The sequence below is a fragment of the Tinamus guttatus genome, unplaced genomic scaffold (assembly GCF_059628265.1).
Source record: "Tinamus guttatus ecotype Peru unplaced genomic scaffold, ASM5962826v1 Tinamus_guttatus_pri_ptg000030l, whole genome shotgun sequence".
Lineage (NCBI taxonomy): Eukaryota > Metazoa > Chordata > Aves > Tinamiformes > Tinamidae > Tinamus > Tinamus guttatus.
Window position 1 is genome coordinate 2,324,952 of NW_028288564.1, and position 20,707 is coordinate 2,345,658.

Consider the following 20,707-nt stretch of genomic DNA (forward strand, 5'->3'; position numbering starts at 1 on the left):
GGACCAGGATAAACCCTGCCATATCCCAGGAGGGTAGTTGCCTCCCTAGATCCATGGCAGCTGAGCTTTCATTTTGAGGATCACAGTTCGGTGCTAAGCACTTAATTTCTGCCCTGGTCTCAGTCTGACAACATTTTGTGAGCTTGACAAAGAGCGTTATTCCTGTTTCATGTGGAAGGGAACATGCACATAAAAAAACAATGGATGATCCCTGCTCTCATCCCAGAGCTCTCTCTGTTCCCCAAGGATGGGCATCAGAAATATTGTAAGAATAGAAGGAAAATTATATAATTATCCACTGTCTTTTTAAAGGCAAATGATAGAGACACCTGCACCAGTTGGGAAAGGGCTGGTAATTTGGTGGTGTTTTGTCTAAAAACCTTTGGCCATAATATGTCACCCACTGAACTTTTCTAAGGATGTTTTACTAAGCAGGTGAGTCTATAGAAATAGTTATGGGAGAAGATGCCCTTAAGTATGGATTACAGCACTTGGGAAGTTACTTTGGAAATATCTTCAGGGTGTTACTCAAGCAAAGTCCTCTGAAAATGGAGACGTTGTTTTTTTGGTCACATTAATTTGGGTACCCTTTGAGCGTTATCACCTAGGGAAGGGAGCGCTCTGTTGGCTGCCACTTGCCAGGCATCTGTCTGTCCCCAGAGGGTGGCAATGAGACAGCATGGCTGGCTGGCGTGGCCCATCAGCACACCCGGTCTGGCACAGGAGCTCAGAGCTTTCCCACTGTTGCACAGGAGCAACACCAGGGCTTCTCTGTGCCGCTCAGGGAGTCAGGAAGGGCTCAGGGTGTGCCTCACACAATATTGAATTTATCTTGATAATTTCAACTCCTCAAGTCCATTGTAAGCAGGTTTTTCACCTAAATTGCTGGCCTGGACAAGCTAACCCCAAACCTGAAATTCCCAACCAGAGACCTACAGCCAGACTCAGGCAGGGCAATGTCTGCTAGGGGTTACACCTGTGCAAACATGGTGCTCTCAGATTACTCCTTAAGTACCAGCTGTGCAATCTCACTGCTTTCAGCTGGCACCCCACTCTCTCTAGGGCGACCTCATTAGTCCTCATGAAATTGCAAAATGGCAACTGTGGCCACTATTTAACTTTTGTACTCCTAATGATGTGTGAAGGGAAGTCAAGAGGGAGTTCTTTTCAAATCACATCACTGACTGGCAGCTGGACAAGTCATTCTTTTTATTTGTAAACTGAAAAATTCTCATGAACTCACTCACTGATTCAATAAACTTGAAACCTTACAGTGCTTTTTTAACAGTTTCCTGTGCTATAAGTAGTGTGGGTTATACTGTGTCCACAAACTCTGCACAAAAGCCAAACGCCTGTTGGGAGTTACCCATCTAAGCCAAAGAGGCACACGTGTAGAAATGAGAAAGGTAAATAAAGTGAGATTTTGTTTTAGAGTATTTACTTACCCAACAAGAAGAATCTTGAGAAAGCAAATGCATGTTTGAGTTTGGAGACATTAGAAGGTCATATAGCCAAGAATATATTGCTAAGATATTCAGTGTGGCAATTGCTTTCTCACTATTACTATTGGATCATACAGAGCACAGCAGATCATTAAAAAGGTAGACTGAATAAATAGCACCTACTATAGCCCCTTCGATGAGTAGCAGAACTTATTTTTATAATAGCAGCATGTGTCACATTAGTAGCTACTTAGACCCCTCTCTCTGTTGTCTAAAAAGGGCCTTGAGAGATGAAGGTTGCCTTGGTGAATCTCCCCAAACAGCTATGCTAGTTAATGCTGCCAACTACTGACAAATTTGCTAGCTTGTCACCTTTAAAGAAGACTCATTTAATGTTCCTAAACATAAACATCCAGAGCCAGCGTAGATATTATAGAATATCCAAGACATCTTCATGGAACTGGCCTACATGTTACAGGACTTAAGAAAAGTCCTTTCGTAGTAGCAGCTAGAGGCAAAGATGGATTCCATAGGGCATCTAAAACGGCACTGGTTACCTATGCTTAGGTACGTGAAATAATCTGTTTCTGGTAGGAGAATTTGTTTTTTTCCAGTTTATTCCCAACACCTATTTCTTCAGTCAGTGAGATTTCAGTAAGATTAATGGCCTGTTCTGATTTAGTAAACTCACCAACACTTTCCAAATATCGGAAATTATTGTTTTAGGAGAAACTGAACTGAAAAACGTAATTCACCAATACTGCAACTAAAATCAGTTAGGACATGAAGACAGGGTATCAGACATTTTAGATTTTAAAAAAGACTTGCAGTATCATGAGGAGTAAAATGTACTGCAGTGTAAAGGTCTATGGCTAAGTCCTTACCCGGGTAGACAAGGCCCACACTCTGCATCATTCTCCTGATCGCCGGGTGTCATGACGGTGGCTCGGAAAAATCCCTCGCAGTCTTTGTGACGCCTGCATATCTGGTAACCCCCTTTGGAAAACTTTTCAGAAGGGCAAGGAATGCATCCATAGTCCTCATCCTTGGTGCCATAGCCACATGTCTGCAACAACATGAAGTCATTTTAAAAAAGGCTTGCATTGTAATCTTCTAGGAACAGAGAATATTCCTAGACAGGCCCAATGGCTTTGTGGACCACGTAACACCAAAAGAACCAAGTTCCTTGCTTGGTCCCCTGGTGCCTACACTGAAAAGGCTATGGACCCACAAGGATGCAGCATGCATGTGGGGTGTGGACCCACAAGGATGCATGCTGCATCCTAGAGAGGAAACATGTCCCTTGAAAGGGACCCCTTGTGACTATTTAAATCATATTCCAGCAAGTCTTGGAAGTGAATTTCAGCTACTGTGTTGATAGAAAGTAGACTGAAAACTAGAGGAAAAGAAAATAATGGAGTAAAACGTGTTCCAGTAGGGATGTCTGTGATGTTGTTTTGAAGATGGAAGAGGCCACAAGCAACCTCACAAAACCCAGTGTTTACATGGGCCTTGGTAGCCCCTGAAATCACATTTCCCCAATGAACATTAGGTTTAGACTGAATACAACCGACACCAATTGGTTATTATTCAAATATACATGCTCAGGACTACCAACTGTGTGAAATTCTTGCAATGGGATGTTTATCCTATTAAAACCAAACAGGATTTCAGTAATTTATTCTTTAATATGCAACAATTATCTGCTATAAATCAAATGGTTACTTGGGAAACGTAATTTAAAACGTTGCAGAAGCTTCCAAATTTCTCTAGTGCCAAAATATCTTAGCGGGAGAGCAAAATTAAGCTCTCCGTGTGGCGGCCCAGTGAGCACGCCAAACTAACCTATTTATCGCACAATGCTGAACTGGCAGGGTCAGATTTTAAATAACTTTTGAGTTGAAAACATACTGGCAGAGACTGTGTGTGAAACTTTTACATGAGGACTTTAAAAACACTGCTTTTAAGGGACTGTGCCTAGGGTAATGTTTTGGGATACCGCAGTATGTGGCACCCTGCTCTAGCAACACCCTGGGAGACGGGAGTGTTGCTGCGTCAGGGAGGCCACACACACTGGAGGAGCATCGGTTTCATTCTCCGCTTTCTCTCATATTAATGTTAACACTACATTAAATACTACACCATGTAACCTATCTTTTTCTTTGTTTTTTCTTTCTTTTCTCTTTAAAGGGCTAATTGTGTGTTTTCCTCCTAAAATCACTTGCTGGGTGGCTGAACTTTGGAGCTGTTTTGTGTGACGGACGCAGCTGTGCTCTGCGGTGGCCCAGGTCACCAGGCTGCATGCTGTCATCTCCCAGATCACCTTGTTGGCACTTTAGTCCTCTGCTGAGCAGAAGGCTCCGCAATTACCATGTAAGGCTCCTCGCCTGGCTCGCACTTGGGGCAGTCATGGCACATGCCGGTGGTCTGGTTGTAGTACTCGTTCTCACCGCAGTTGGAGTACTCCGCGCTCGCCGAGTACACGAGGGAAACCTGTTGGCAGAGAGCGTCACAGAGCCCTGTTACTTGCATCGCCTCTGCTCCCATGCCCAGCCTCTCCCTTCTGCAGGCAGTGGCACCACAGGAGACACAAGGCTGTCGCATCCGCGCAGAGCATCCCTAAAGATCAGAAATGCAACCCACACGAGGACAGCATGATGCTGGGCAGGATGTGAGCCCCAGCATCAGGGCCACCAGTGAGCGGCTCCTCACCAGGTGCCCAGAGGCCGCGGCAGGACAGAGGGTGCCATTACACATTCCAATTCCAATACAGTTTTGGAAATGCTGATTTAGACATATGCTCAAGTACACGCTAAAGTACATGCTTCAGTCTCATGCTGAATGAATGTGGATCCCTGCATTGCTCTTCAGGTCTGAATCAGCTGTAGACATGCTATGATATTTCATAAACATTAAAACAGAGTCCGCTTATCTTTGCATGCTAGATATCTCTCCTTAATGTAAATACCTACCACCAAAAAAGGAAACATGTGAGTCCATTTACTTTCACCCAGGTGAGCCATATTCTCTTGGTATTTTACCTGAAAAGAGAGAAGCAGTAATTGTTTACGAACATCAGTAAATATTTGCATGTGTTGCCAAAATAAGAACACAAGGGCCTGTAGCGAGAACAAAGGTTGCGTGGGCAGGATGCCTGGAGTTATGAGGGCTAAACCAAGCAGGGAAGAGACGTGCTCGTGCACACACACACACACACACAGGTGTGTGCACACATGCACACACACACACGTACACACACACGCAGAGGCTATGCACCTTGCTGCACATCTCCTTCCTCTCTTTGGGAGAAAACGGTTGCAGAGCAGAGCCTGATCTCGCAACCCTGGTCAAACTAGATTGGAGATAAAGAGGGAGATCTGAACTCTGGCATTTCTTCAGGCTGGCCTTGTTGACTGCTGAATATGAGAGGGCCAGGGATCGGAAGCACAGCCCGGCCTGAGTCCGTGGTGCTCGAGCTCCCTATATCAGATTTATCTAGTAAAAGTTTATTTGGAGCAGCCAGAAGCAGCGCCAGGGACACCTGCCAAGTGGCTTCGCATACCCAGAGCTGCCTTCAGCAGGACGTGTTGGCTGCTTTTCGTTTTTGCTAAACAAATTGTACACAGAAGAGTTTAAACTGAAACTAGAAGCCAAGCTATTTTTAAGGGCTGTTACACTGACTGCGGAAAATAAAGGGCGCGATCTCTATGTTATAAACATACCCGCTAATTTATTTCATTTCTTTAAATACAATTCTATGAATAATTTTGAATAACAGCTAATGTTACATATTCTTGCGCTGAATTTCTTTCTAAAGGAAAGAAAAACAACAGGAAAAGGAGGCACAAATTGCTCCTCTAGCATGATACAACATATTTAATGATATTGTTACAACACATAAAATGCCCTAGGGATCTTAACAACTTCAAAACCCAAATGTTTGAGATACAATTACAAGACTTTGGTCCTAGCAGACGTAAACTATGTTTTAAAGTTTGCAAGCTTCAGACACTTTGCAAGGGTTTCAGTCTCCAAACAGGGTATAATTACTCCTTTGTGTGACATTCAAGCAGACAAGCTATGTTAGAGATGGGCTCTAGTGTCTGAGATGATAGGCACTAAAATTTACATTTTTAAACACTAAACAGTTTAAGCCAAGATTATATCACTCCAGCATCAAGCTATGAACTTGCTTTATATGTTCCTTCTAGCAATTGGGCTAGCTGAGGCAGGTAGCTGGGTGGGTAGGTGGACAAACTGAATTATGAGTATATTCATTTCTTCAGAAAACTGCACTTTGAAAGCCAGAAACAAAAGAAAATCGGAGATGAACTGTCCCAAATCTGGAGGTGAGAGGCGGAAAACTGTCATGCAGTTTTATAAACTGTCAGACATTTAAGTTGGACAAAGGCTCTAGCTGCTACAGTGTAGTTACTTGGAAAATCTCCAAGGATATAATCTTAACACATACGCCTGTTAAAATAAATCCTAATTATAAAAGAGCTTGTTAGAGTTTAAATATGAATATTTTAAGGCTTTGTCCACACTGCAAAACTGTATTTATTATAAGTTGTCTCTTGGGCTGTTGTGAGCCAAGAATTCTTACATGTCTTAAACAAAAACATGCTTCACTTGCTTTCAAGCCATCCAGATGTTTACTGTTTGAGGTACTTATATGCAATCACAGCCAGATTTGAAAAATAGAAATGAAGCAGTATAGCCTATTAATGTATTATACAATATTCTCCATCCATTTGGTACTTATTTACATAAAATGTTGGAAGTGTCAAGTTATACATAACATACATAATATATTTTTCTCTCTCTCAGTATAAATATACATGTAGGGGTATGTTTTGCATGTAAACACACATTTTTTTCCCTGTGTTCCATCATTATGCATAGCAATATGTCGAACATATGGGAAATATTTTTAAGTGAAAAAGTCAGTTTAAAAAGTGCTGCATGGGGCCAGATTAGACTGGCAGAGAAGACTTTTCCCCTGCTCAAGTAGACTGTCATAAACTGTTATTTTCTGTTTATTTATTTCTTTTTATTTCATTTATTACTTTATTTAGAGTTGACAAACAGAATGTCCACTTTATTTGTACAAGGCAGGAGAGGGGAAGGGAAGGTGGGAGAAGTTTCTGGCAGAGGTGGGATAAGTAGTTCCTCAGCTTGGGTGCTATTGTCAGGCTCGCTGTCAATTTTCAAGCACCTTAATTTACACCTACACCATATTACCACACTATCAAATGGAAAGCCCATTCCACACAACCATGGATTTTCCATCACTGAAATAATTTTGGTCTCTAGCTGACATATGTAGAGATATGCTAAATTCGGACAATCATCAGCTCACGCCTGCCAAAACACAGGGGAAAAAGTTGCCGGTATCGTGGCTCTTGAGGTCTCCTAATCACCCAGAGCAATTAATTCTGAGGAATGCTTGACTGAATTTACATAAAATGCATCTTTGCTTGTATTCCCAGTCACATATATTAATCTGTATGTTACTGGGTTCTCAGAGGGCATCTTGGTTGGGAACCTGATGACAGAGATGCTGCTGCTCCGTTAGCAGAGATGCTGAATGGCTTCTGACAGCATCAACCTCGTAGCTGCTTACAGCCACTCGGGAGGCTTGACATCATGCAAACAAATAAAAAGCTGCTTTTGTTGATGTCAGAGACCTTCTGGGGCTGAGGAGGGCTGGGGAGAAATTTAGAAATTAGGCGATGTTTGCTTTCGGATGTCCCTGTGAAGAGGGAGGTGGGGAGAACATGAGACATAAAGTGGGGAGTCTGGGCCCTCTTGAGTTGAGTGCAGTGGATGGAGAGAAGGAAGGGAGGAAGGGGAAGTTTGCACAAATTTGGCTTCTGTGGCTGATTTTCAAATGAACACACATAAACAAATCAAGAGATGTTCCTGTTCGAGACAGGTCTGCTATATCACATGAGTTACCATGATGCTGGCTTGGATCATTATCCTAGGCTGGAAATCAAGTTCCAGATTTTATGAATCTGGAGGCTGATCCATGTGCTAAGGCCCTTCCTCATGCAGGAGCTGAGAAGCAGATGAAGCCGTTCATGTTCCAGTGAAACCCTTTATCTGTGAGTGTTTGGCAACCAAAGCCAAAGTCTTGCTCTACTGTTGCTCTTGTTGACTACCAATGCTAAAACATGTGTTGGAAGTTCAGATTAAAATGTACACTGATGTTCAGGAAAGCTTTGGAAATCCTTTCCACTCTTCCAATCCGTACCTCAAATTTTGGGAAAGAGATCCTTGATTTTTTTGCTGTTTTTCTCTTACAAGTTGAGTCCTTTATTATTTGCAAGTATTAGCCAAAGCAAAGTATCAGCTGATGAGCACTGATCTACAGGCCCTGGAAAGTTAATCAGTGCGAAGCATTGTCAGTCTGGTGGCTTCTGACTAAAACCGATGGCTCTGTCCTGCAGGATGGCCAGCATCCGTGAGCGGGAAGGAGATAGAAGCGGATTCTCTGTGGAATCGTTCAATGGCTCCGACAGCAGTCAGGGCTCTCCTGCTGCTGAGCTGCTGAGTCTGCCACAGCTCATGGCTCATGTTTTCGCTTGGGACGTGTGGATGTCCCTGGAGAGGAGGTGTGAACCGCGGACTTGTGCCTTTATGGATCAGGTGTATAACACACAGCAAGTCTGGGCATGACTAGAGGGGTTTGCTAATTACAGCTATATTTGCCATTCGGGGCATATTTGTTAACAACAGTTAAGGATACACACACAAGCTGACAAGAAAAGGAAGACTATTTTCCCGGTGGCAACCACAGCAAAAAATGCCAGAGACTTGCTGCCTCACAAATTTGGCCTGGGGAAATAAGAAAAGTGATGCCTGGGACCCTGTTACTCATACGTCTCTCTTCCTGGGGAAAGGCCCTTCTCTATACTATTTGTGGCATCTTACCAGGAATTGAAAGCAACTTACCAAGAACTGGAAGAAATAATGAACTAAATACCCCTCCCCAGCAGAAAATGCTTAGTTTGTCATGTCCGACGGAGAAAAAAAAAAAAAAGAGCAGCCCTCACTGGGTCAGCCTTTGAATTTGTTAATTTACTTGGATGATTAGGTATATACACAGTACCCACTAGTTAACGGAATCAATAGAGGGAATATACAAACAATGAGGTTACCACTGCTAGTGAGGTAGAACAGCTTTCAATAGGTGGCCTTAAACTGTTATATTAATTCTGTGACTTCAGTAATAACACAGTGCAAAAGCTAATTTCCTATTCCAGATAATGTTACTATAAAAATGTTGAGAAAAGGAAAAAAAAATAGAGACACATGGATCGAGTTATTGAAATATGTGTTTCTAGATTTGCAGAAAAGTTTGTTTTGATACTTCTGTGCATTTCTTTAATTTCATCACTGATGTGCACATATTTAAAAGACGCAAGTTTTGCCTTCAAGACTGAAGAGGCACCACATCTCTCATTCAAGAGAATCACATTCTCATTCAAAAGAACTTCATGGTCTTGCTGCTTCTTTGTGCACTTCCCTTTTCAAGTTTTCGAAGCAGCAAATTGGCTACCGGGTCAATGAAATGAATTCCTGAAAAGCTACTAAATTGATCCTGATCAATGAGTATCAAGTCCACATCCAAAATCTCAGCTGCTAAGAACAATAACAGAGATGGACAGGAGCTTGGGAAAGAAAAGGTTTCATGGAAATACATAGGTCATAGGCACTTTTGCAGTGTCACCAGCAAACGCAGTGTTTGCCCCGGACTGCTGAAGTCTTTGAGAGGAACCCTGGGAACTGCCTCTTCCCAGAGATTACCACTTTTTTTTTGGCATTGGCTTGGTAGATAATCTTTATATGTTCCTGATATTGCAAAATCCTTCTTAACTGAGATAAGCTTGCTATCTTCCCTGCAGAGTCTCACAAGTTTCAGAGTTCAGCTACAGATTTCAGTTTGGTTCCAGCCTTGTTTAAAAAGCTGTGGTTTGATTTTTCCTTCCAGGAGGAAAAAGGAGTCTCCCAGCCCACTACTGAATGACAATGGTGGCAGCACAATCTTGGAGAAGGATACACTTAGAAAACTGTAAGTAAATAAAAACATAGCAATTATCATGGAAACTATTTTGTGGCCTTGGTTACAGGGTGCATTGTTTGGAGCACCAGATGAAAATACTGCAGAGAACAATACTACACTTGCAGAACAAGGCTCTGTTTCCCATATGTATTTGACCTTGTAAAACATACCTTAAGAATTATCTCAGAAAGAGATGTAAGAAGTGTTTAAATGACACAACTGTGTTTTTTGTTTTACCTGAAACATCAAAAGGAAGCTAGAACAGCAAAAATTTCACATAAAATCAAGTTTCCTCTGTGACCCGGAAAGTCCATCAGAAAAATAAGTCATTCCTGGGGCATAGGAACCTTTTATTTATTTTTTTTTCCAGTAGGTTGTTGTGTTGATTAGAGGGAGTATTACAGATTCTTTAATTTGTTAATGGAGGCACTGTATGTCAAAGACACGGCGGTAACAAAGACTAGCTCTCCTGCCTCTTTGCAGACGTGCTTATCTGGAAACTACCTCTGGAAGTCTGTACTCAAACCTGTTTTCTCATCTTACATAAAGACACATGTTGGTTCTAGTGTAGACAGGTCATCAGCTTTCTGAAAATATTTTCAGGGAAAAAAAAAAAAGAAAAGGGATATGATGGAGGAAAAAAGCAAAAGAAGGAAGAAGAAAAGACTCTTTCAACATGCACTGTACAGCTGGCATGCGTTCATTCACAGGGGGACAGGGGCATTAATGAGACACGGTTTAAGGCTGGAATCCCCTGTCTTTGCATGCACGTACATCCCAGGCACTGGCCCAAAATGACTGCATTCCCTATGGCATCACTGGCATGTCCATGGGTTTCAGCAATGCTTCCTTTCGAAGGGCTCATATTTTGGTGAGGAAGCAGTGCTAGAGGGAAAATAAGCACTTGTAAGCTCCTACCATGGAGTCTGCTCTTGTAGCTCCCCTGTTGGTGCTACCTATTTTGTATGAATAAGAAAATACTAATTAGGGCAAAAACGTATGCAGGGACTTGTACCTTCCCTAGTCAAAAGAGAGCCTTGACCCTCAGGCTAAGACACATGCTCTTTTTTATTTTCCATAATAAAAAAAAAATGGGATTTGTTCTTTTCACACAACTTAAAAAAAAAAAACAGAAGCCTCATATTTGTCATGGGGAAAAAAAAATCTTCACTTTTTTGGCCATGAAGATGCTCCTCAGTAGGAGAGGCTTGCCTCAAGAGTTGCTGAAAATAAAAGTATTTGGAAGTGATTTACATGAAGCTTTCTCTTTTATTTTCATCTCCTCCTTACATCTGTTGGGAAGTGTCAGAACTGATGTGTCTGTTTTATTAGGGCTTGTCTTTGAAGGAACATTGGCCCTGGTGATGGTGGAAGAAGCCTGTCATGACTGTAACACAGGCGAGCTCATCCAGCCTCCTCCTTACATCTCCAAGAAAAAGTTTGAAGGAATATGATTAAAAAAGAAAAAAGCCCTATCTATCTCAATTACCTAATCTAATAATTCTAACAGAAGAACTAACAAGCTGTTAATGAATAAGCACAGCAATTCAACGTGCACCAGGTCATCCCAGTTTTCCTTTTTACTGGCCTTAACACTGCCTAGGAGACAGATAACATAATGGGAAGAACAGCTTGGCATGCATTATTAAGATTGATCAAGATTTGAGTTTAAGCTCATGCTTTGCTTCCTTTTCTCAGGGTCCAATTCTGAAAGCTGCCGAGCATCTTCAGAATTCACAGAATTCAGGAAGGAGGGGATTTCTAGCATTCTGCAAAGACTGACATCTTTTTTTAATAACATAAAGCTCAGTAGACACAACAGAGTTGGAGGAATTTAGAGATACTTTACAGGAAGAAATTCAGATGAAAACCTCCATCAACAGCATTTATATAAATAGGAGACTGAATAGGAATGGTACAGTTCCTGTCAATAAATATATCTGCACTAAGCACTGCAACACATTTGCATTTAGGTAAAAGCCAGAAGATTTGTTAGAGCAGGCCAGTTGCCTATAACTGAAAATTATTGCAAGATTTTAGATGGCTTCCAAATACATTTTGTTAGTTCCATAATTAGCTTTCAGCTCTGCTTTGCCCATGGTTGACATAAAAAAACATGTGAACTACTTTATCTTATGCAGACATGGTGATAACAGACCGTGGGCTGCTGTTGCTGCCTGGTGGTACCCTTGAGGGTTGAACTTGAGGGCATGGGTCGCTCTCTGAAGGAGAGTGTTCCTGGGACTGTCCCACACTTTAACTTTCTTTCCTGCACAAGCTCATTAAGAGATGATGAAGCGTTTTCACCGTATTCAGCAAATGTAATGAACTCAGTGTTATCTTGTGGCCACATACAGTTTCATACTTGATTTCTCAGTCCCAGAAAAGTTTGTCAGGAGGCCTCTCTCTCTTGCCAGCAAGGGCATGCCTATGCTGCCCGCAAAGATAATTCTTGTGTTACTCTATGTTTTATGGGACTTATTTTGAAGGGGATGGATTATTTTTGCAAACTGAAGGCAGGCTGCATTTAAATTCCCAATTTAAATTGGGAGCTACATCTCAAGCTGCCTGGGCTGTCGTCACTGGCCACATCCAACAGACAGCCTGAAGCTGCTATCCATGCCAACCACCCCATAGCTAGGCTCCAGAAGGAACAACCATCTCGTCGTATAACGGCCACTGAAGTCTTATTATATATGTGGGCCTATGTAAACTGTGTGCTTATAAGTATGCGTGGTGCACACACATCTATTTATAGCCGCATGCCCCAAGATATGCTGGCTTTCCCTCAGGTCAGCCTGGATCTTTCAAAGCCCAGATACTGTCCTGCTGCAAGGAATCTCGCTGATTGATGTGCCCAGGCTTACAGTGAGGTGATCCTAAGGAAGGATGAAGAAACGGCTTTCTCTGTTGGAACACTTTCTCTTTTGACGCTATAATCGTGAAATCTCTTCATAGTTTCTCTGAGGCCCTTTTTTTTTTTTTTAATGAAGGTGTTTACATTCCTAATTAAGGAGCACATTAAGCCTAGCGGTACCTTATCTGATAAACCTGTTACTAGGCTATGTCAAGCTGAGCCTTTCAAGGGAGCAAGCTAGTTTTAAAAACTGGTTATCCTCTGGGCTGGAAATGTGCAAGCCAAGAGCTTGGAATTAAATTGGGTTAATTACAAAATACCAGAAATGTAATAATGTATTTAAAAATATAACACAGGTGTTAATGACGTTTTTTTTTTTTTCCTCTCCTCTCACCCTTTTTATTTCCCCGCCTCTGCAAGAGCTGGGCAAGAGCCTGTCACTTCACTCCCAGGTCACATGCCTCTCCTCCACAGGTGTTAACCACCTTTTTCTCTCATGTGGTGGAATTGATTAACATAATAGGATTGATCTAAAAGTAGTCATTCCTAGCTTGTATTTAGCATGGATTGTGCTCCTGCTTTGCAGACCCACTAAACGAACCAGGCCCGAGATTCCCATTTCCTTTTTTTTTTTAGGTGTATCAGATGCTCTAATAAATGATGTCTCTGCTGTTATATGCCTCTTTTCCTGCACCACCTTCGGAGAACTTAGTGACAGCAACAGCAGCAGTGCTGCACAAATGTAAGGCTGTGTGCGTAAATACTCAACTACTGTCTCCTAAAGTAGCAATCTTGCAATTGTACCCTTGCTGTTCCAGGAGCAATATTGCTTCCAGCTCGGCACGCTCAGTAAATTTTGCTTGCAGTGTATAACTTGTTATATGCAGGACCCTCACGAACATATTAAATAAGACAAGTATTCAGAGAGCAGCCAGGAGCCTTCAGTTCAGTAATTCTTCCAGCATAACCCATCCATAGCAACTTGGTTGCTCATTTTTTATCTGTTGAACCTATCCTATTTTCTTACATTCACAGAATAGTTCCTCATGTGTGTCAGGTGCTTTATTGAAGGCCAAACAGTCCATGGTACCTGCCTTCATTTAGAAAATAAAGCATTCCCACAAGGACAACTTAGGGGTCAGCACTACCTACTAGACTGATATTGTACAGCATCTAAACAAAGTTTCTACTTCTTCTAGGATTCTACAGAAGACACAGCTGCATTTCTTGCATAAAAACAATAATAAATAGACTGCAACCCCAAGTGTAGCTGAGAGAGTGGGGAATATCTTCAGGATTAGGCTATCACCAGCCAAAACCTTTATAAAAGAAACTCCCACTCCAGGGGATGGGACTGCTACTAACTTTTTTATTTGTAAGCCTAGTGTACATATTCTCTTTGTCTTGTAATAATACTGCATTGCACATTGATTTTATATTTCTTCTTTTCCCCCTCCCCTGATAACTGCTCATTATCAGCAGATGAGCTAATTATTAGATGAGCACAGGTGCCTTTTACTGTGGTGCAACATGACTATGCTGCAAGCCGAAAATAAGAAAATAAATCTTACCATATATACTTTCATTTCTTTAATCCATGGGAAAAAAAAAAAAAAGCTTGTGGAGATGTATAGCCAATGGCAACTACCTAGTACTGAAGCAGAAGTGAGGTTTTAGAAACACTGGAAAAATGAAGAAGACAACTGCTGAGCAGAAGCAAAGGAACAGTGAAGATTATGGCCTTATGGTTTTAATTTCTGCAAGCCTGCAAGCTATACCTTTAGTTGAATACAACTTTAAAATTTATATTCATGTAAAGTTGCTGCTTGATAAAATAGTCTTTGGACATGCTAACAGTGTGACTGCAACTGTGACTTGAATTGCAGTTTTTATAACTGTTTTGCTGTAGGACAAATGAAACGAAGGTCGGAAAGGACTTCTGGAAAGCCATGGATTTCCTGCTGGGGAGGGATGTTATAGTGATTGGATTCTTTTCAGGTGCTTAGAGACTTATGTGTAACAACTGTTGAGTCTTGAAATATTTTTTATTTGACTATGTTTTTAATGAGAACGTCTTACAATTTTCCTTAGAACACGATCCTCTGAAATGTCAAGTGTCATCCACAAGCAGTTGAAGGCCTTTTGCTCCTTTTGACTGCAGCTCTTCTTGAGAAAGGAGGTATTCTGGGACAGCATTATTCTGTACCACTAAGTTAAAATCAGGTACCAATCATCACCTATGTAAAACGTATTTCAATAGATTAAAACTGTCCTACCAATTCATAATCTAATGTTTTAATTTCATATTTGTCAGATGAGCGTTTTCTTTTATGCATGCTGTAAGTCAAGATCTTCAGAGCAGTATCCCCCAAAACAGATTCTGATTCCACTGGGGGGCAGCACATTAGCACATATATTAATAATGTGGTAATGTGGTCACCATTTGCTGCAAGATAGTGTTTTTTTTTTTTTTCCCTAGAGAAATATTTAGTTATCATGTGAGGATCTGCTTAATGTACCAAAAATGCACAGGCAGATATGCATAGTGAACATCTCTCCTCTAAGCACTGCTAGGCTACTGAATTGTCAGCTAAATAACCAGCACTAATCAGCCAATGGAACCGAGTCTGTAAGTACAGAGGTAGTTTAAAGATAAACTATTTATTGGCACCAGGATCAACAGATTCTAAATTAGCTACAAAGCTGCAGGGAATAATGACATGTGAAGTCATTTTTTTTTCTTTTTTTTTTCTTTTAATTCTTAGCCCCTCAGGAGATTTGGGATGGTTTGATGTTCATCTGGAGACTTGTCAAAATTCTACAGAAACTTAATAGCCTGCCAACATGGGTGGTTGCTGCTTGGAGGCATTTTGACATGGCAAAGGTCCTGCGTGCGCGCAGCAGACCTGTATCAGTCAAACACTGCTTGGAATGACATTAAAAAAAAAGGCACGGTGCAGTGTCAGGACACCCTTCGTTAGTTTGGAGGGATAATTCATGCCTATCCTGGCTCTCTCCATGGCAGCCAAGCTGTGGGAGGGATCCATTTGGCCCCTAAGTATTTTGAGCACCGCCTAAGCGCTAAACCCCCCACGCTGCCGCCACACCTATGTACCAGGCCTTGGGTGGGACAGAACTCCTACCTCCTGGATAGAGCAGAAATGAAGACTGGAGGGCAGCCCGCGTGGCACGAAGAAACCAGGCGGAAGGAGGAACCATGGAAAAAGTCTGGGCAGGAAGGTAGAAGACAGAAGTCTTATGCCAGAGAAAAGGCTGGAGGGGAGCACGGAGACTGAAGAGCAGAGTGGGGAGGGTAGCTGGGAGGCATGGGAGCACAGAACAGGCTGTGGCAGTAGAGGACTCTGGGCAGCGTGGTGGGGTCCTGTGTGCTGGTCTCCGTGCTGCTTGCTGCGGCGATGGCTACAGGTGTCTGCTGGTGAGGCAGTGAACGGCACGGCAAGCTAAGGCGCGAGTTCTGCTGCTGGCACTGCACTGAAACTGAGAAGTCCATGTTTTATACAGTGTACAGACGACTTCCCCTCAGGCACACAACCCCCTTGGGAACTGGGGGGGCCTCCAGGGCTGGAGGCAATCTCCACAAGAAGATTTAATGGAAACTTTACAGGCCATGAAGGCTTTGGAAAGCAGAAGTGGAGTGATCTTGCGCAGAGTAGAGGGGTGGGGAAGAGGATGAGTGTTAAACCGTTCTTCTAATGGTGTTCAAGTTCTTACTTGAACACACAAGAGAAGAATAGAAAATGGTAGCAACTGCTCTGTGGCAGGAGAGTGAGGAGAGCTCCTCACACTTCCTCTAGTCAAACTCTCCAGCACCAAGCCAAGCTCCTTGGGATGGTGACAAGAATTAGGGTGGGTGGAGAATTAGTTGTTAGAATAAGACTTTGGTTGTACACCCTCCTCAAAGAGGAATACAGATACTTTGGTCTGAGTCCAGGATCTGGATAGCTGAGGGATATATTTACACTCTGCAGTACAGTAGCTGGAAGACAAGGAGTTGCACCATAGAAGAGGAGGGATTCAGGCAGGTTTTAAGGAGATGCCCTGCCTTTCTGAGTGAAGCCCTCACCCTGAGCTGTACACTCAGAGGAACTGCTTGGTTTAGACAAGCATTTCTTCGTTTGCCTGTTCTGGCAGAAAGATTTGGGCTCCCCATAATGTGAGCTGCAGGAAAAGCATTATCTACAATGTATTTTTCACACTAGAATATATTTCTTATTGGGGCTTTAATTATCTCTGGAGTGGTCCTTTTGCAGTCCAGTAACTATATTGTTTGAGAGAAGATAGGTTCATCTGTGTTTCTTGTTTCAGGATGTAAAGAAATGTAAAGTACATACTAGATATCTGTACCAGAAATGCGCTTAGGTACAATGACTCTGGATATAGTCCAGCTCACCCTTCTGTCCTTGTTGAGGTTGGGGTACCTGCAAACATTTGGGTTTTGGAGAAGTGCTGAATAGAAATGTTACAGCTATTTAGGATCCCTGTAGGCTAGGAAGAGGCAGAACTTGATGGAAGTTCATATTGACTCATCAGTCACCGGATTTTGGAGCTTGTGGATGAGAAGGTTCTCACTGGTCTTTGTGGGTTTTTGTTTTGTTTTGTTTTCAGGGCTGGACATGCAGTGGATGGATTTCTATGAGAGAGACTTTCAGCCAAGAACACAGAGTTACCTGGCCACAGGTTGACTCTTTACCTCTGGCCTTTATGAGGAAGAGAATTCCAAAGTAATAGGAGGAGGATGAAGAGCACTTGAGCAAGTGGTCTTCTAGGTCTCATGCCTAGATAAACTCTAGTGTGACCATGGGATGATGAGGGATAAAGTCAGACGTGGATACAGAAGGGCTGCAGAGAAGCAGTGCCATAGGTCCCAGACAGAGGAGAAACATTATGTGGCTTTTTGGAGGTACAACACTTCGCTCAGTTTGTGGAGAGATGAGAAATGCAAGTCATAGAGTAGAGTTAGCCAGAAGTAATTAAGGTCATTCTAATATGATTTAAAAGATTTTAAATATATATATATATATAATTAGTAGATATTTTATGTTTATCAGGATTAAAAGAAAGCAGAATGTTATAGTTTATAGTTCTAAATTCCTTTTTTTTTTAAAAAAAAATAAAGTTTTTGGAATTGAAGAACTTACAGTGGTGCAACAGTGAAAGGTCGAATGCTTTGCTTGCATTGAAGTTGCCCAGAATTCAGACAACACTGCAAATACTTCTTCAGCTAGCATGGTCCATATCGTTACTGGAAAATTTTGGCTAGAGACTTGATGCTAGTATCAAAACCATCACACAAAAAACCACTAGATTTTAAAAAGAAGACCTCTTCAAATTCAATCTGTCAATACAATAAAATACATTCTGTCGGAAAAACTATCAGTTCCCAAGTCTGTCCTTTTATATGCCTAGTTGTAATCAAATAATTCAGTAATCAAAAAAGAGTATTGGATGGGACCTTAAGAAGTTATCTATCTAATCTATCCGTTTCACCCTAAGACCAAGTCATTCTCTATCCCATCTAACAAACATTTATCTAACTGGTTCTTACAAACCTCTGATGATAGAGATTTTCATAGTTTTCCATCAGCAATTTATTCCAGTGCTTTGCCATTCTTAGTATTAGAACGCTTCTCTTAATGTCTAATCTGCATCTCCCCCTATTCACCTGAAGCTGTTGCAATTTGTTTTACCCACCATGGTTGTGAAGAGAAGATTATTTATTTCCTTTGCAATAAACCTCCTAAGTATTCGAGTTTGACATACGCTCTTTTTGCAAAACAATCCAAATTCATTCTATTTTGCATTACAAGACAAAGTTTCTAGAGCATTGCTCTTTGTTGTTTCTTCCAGCTGGATTTTACCTAACTCATTCCCATATTTCTGAGGTGGGTGTCTAAAACTGAACACAGTATTTTTATGAAGGCCTTTTCCAACCTGGATAGAGCATTTCACAAGGAGATTTATGAAGTCTCTGTGACACATCCCAAGATGAAGCTGTGAAGAGAATAAATGGCCTATGACTGACTTGCAGTCAGTTAGGGATCTACTAGAAACCATAAATCTTCATCTGTTAAACTACTACATATTTGAAGTTGGTGGATTTTTTTATTTGCTTTTCTCTCTCCTTTCTTGAAATCTATGTTGGCATTTCTATCAAGATGTGAAAAAATACCTTGCATTTTTAAGACACATCAATTTTACAGTGTTGCTATCTATGCAGCAGCAAATACGTCCATTTTGTACCTAAAAACTGCTCTGTGTTTTTCAATCTGCTGGAGTAAACTCTACCAAATTTGTTGTTTTGCCAGTGATGCCATAGTAACACAGTCCCATTTCCTGGCCTCCTTGCTTTGCCAAGCTGGTGAAGGGGATGTTGGGACTGTCATGGTAAGAGTGTTTTCATCTGGAGAACAAAAGCAATCTGCACCCTCAGAAAGCTGTCATCGTATCTCCTGCAGGCTGCTAAGCCATGCCAGCTCAGAGCTCTTCCCTGTGATGCTGGGTGAAAGTAACGACTCCAGCACCATGATCTTCTATTTTGAGTTGGATGCTAAAGTTGCTAAAAAAGATTTTTCTGGCAGAACATCTTTGCAATATTTCCACTACAAAAATTGGCTTTCATCCTCAAACCCTAATGTCTCATTTTAAGGCTTGAATGTTTTATGGGCAGATACACTTGCATGGTCAGGAGAGAATCCAGTTCTGAGGTTTGGCAAGAACAGTCTTGCTTTAAACAAAGCAAAGGAATTGTTCCCCTTTATCCATCAACAGCTCTAAGTATCTTGTGTGTTACCTAATCGCACACCTTGTTCTCAATGACTGGAGAATGCCCTAACTGGTAACCCCTGTTTTAAAAAAATTACCTACTTCAGCAAGTGTACATGCAGATATTCAGCTGTGCTTTGGCCAAACATAGCAGAGTTAGGTTGACTCTTAAGTGGCTTGCAGAAAGATAGGAGCAATGGAAGTCACTATTTGCATAGTTAATGGCCATCCTGAAGCCGAAAAGCAAAATGGTCACATCAATATATGATGTGTACGCTTCAAAGATGGTGCAGTGAAGCTTGTGCCTTGTTTCTTTGGAATACACCTACAATGACTTGGTGTTGTTTGTGCTTTTCTCCTACTCAGAAGACTGAAGGACAGCTTATGCATGGAGAGAGTGAACTCCTGAAAAGCTTTGTGTTTTATAAAGCAGTGACTGCTGCTGCAGATACTGCTCGCCTGTCCTTTGAAGACCAACAATTTAGAAGAAATGTGGGAATCTTTAATTTGGCACAAACCTTATAATGTTCCTACTGTCAACACTGTGTGATCCCCTGCAACCTGGCAAGACAGTGCATTTAGAAAACTAAATTTCAAATTTCAGAGTTGTTGCAGATGAAGAGTTTATAAAGGATCCAATTTTATGGTGTCAGGGATACCAAACCCTGAGGAGAAAAGAGGCTATGATAATAAAAAAAAAATCTGTTTTTAGCTTTTTTTTTTTTAAAAAAAAAAACTTCTCAGAAGACAGTACATTAAAAATGTATTAGAGTGCCTTTCAGATGTATTTTTGCTTGCTTGTTTGATTTTGCTTCCAGAGAAAGCAAATGTTGGAGCCACGTATTTGCTTTGAAAGGAGTCTAATATAAACAGGTTAAAGCTCTACACACAGTATCACACGAGCATGCTAGTGTTAACTGAATTAATTCAGAGAGGTATAAGGATAAAAAAGACTGTGTGCACCTCTTCTATAGGGTATTCACAGTCCTAGTTGTTGAGGTGGGACCCCAGTGTTTTCAGTTCATGTCACATAGAAAGCTACTGTGTATGGTAAAGCCAGCACTGGAGTGCCCGATTCAGCAGAACTGGAAAGCCTGCACCTCAGCTAGGTCAGCTCATGCAAGGCTAGTCTGTACTAGAGATGCTTCCTTCAACACTTTCTGGTGCTCAACAGCCCGAGCAGGACTGGACAGTTACGTATCTCCCCTGGTGCCACCGCTTTGCCGACCCAGGAGGAGCTGGCGCTGCCTCCATGAGCAGCCCTGGTTCTGGGCGCACTGGGAGGGAGACCGGAGGTAAGACTGTGGGAAATGCAGTAAACCACCAGGCTAAGTGGTGGGAAAGGTAAAGTGAATGGCTGTTTTTTTTCCAGGGGAAGAAAAAAAATAAAAAATAAAAAAAAAATGAAAAACCCACGTTGTTTACTGCTGTTGGAAGGCTAAAAAAATCTACCACTTGGAGCGAAAGCAGAGGAGAGTTTGCAAAATAACCATTTTTTCCTTTTTTTTTTTTTTTTTCTTTCCTTCTAACAGCCTTCTAACAGCAGGGCAGCCA

The 20,707-nt window shown here is 41.7% G+C and overlaps 1 protein-coding gene across 1 annotated transcript in view; it reads right to left on the reverse strand.

The window, feature by feature from the left end:
- Positions 1–20,707, reverse strand: part of EDAR (ectodysplasin A receptor) — a 68,351-nt gene that overhangs the window by 18,789 nt on the left and 28,855 nt on the right. Inside the window, exons 2-4 of the mRNA XM_088529987.1 lie at positions 4,415–4,483; positions 3,813–3,935; positions 2,327–2,508 (exon numbers count right to left, since the gene is read on the reverse strand). Of these exons, the coding sequence (XP_088386113.1) occupies positions 2,327–2,508; positions 3,813–3,935; positions 4,415–4,465 (356 nt within the window). The 5' untranslated portion in view covers positions 4,466–4,483. The remainder of the gene's footprint in view (positions 1–2,326; positions 2,509–3,812; positions 3,936–4,414; positions 4,484–20,707) is intronic.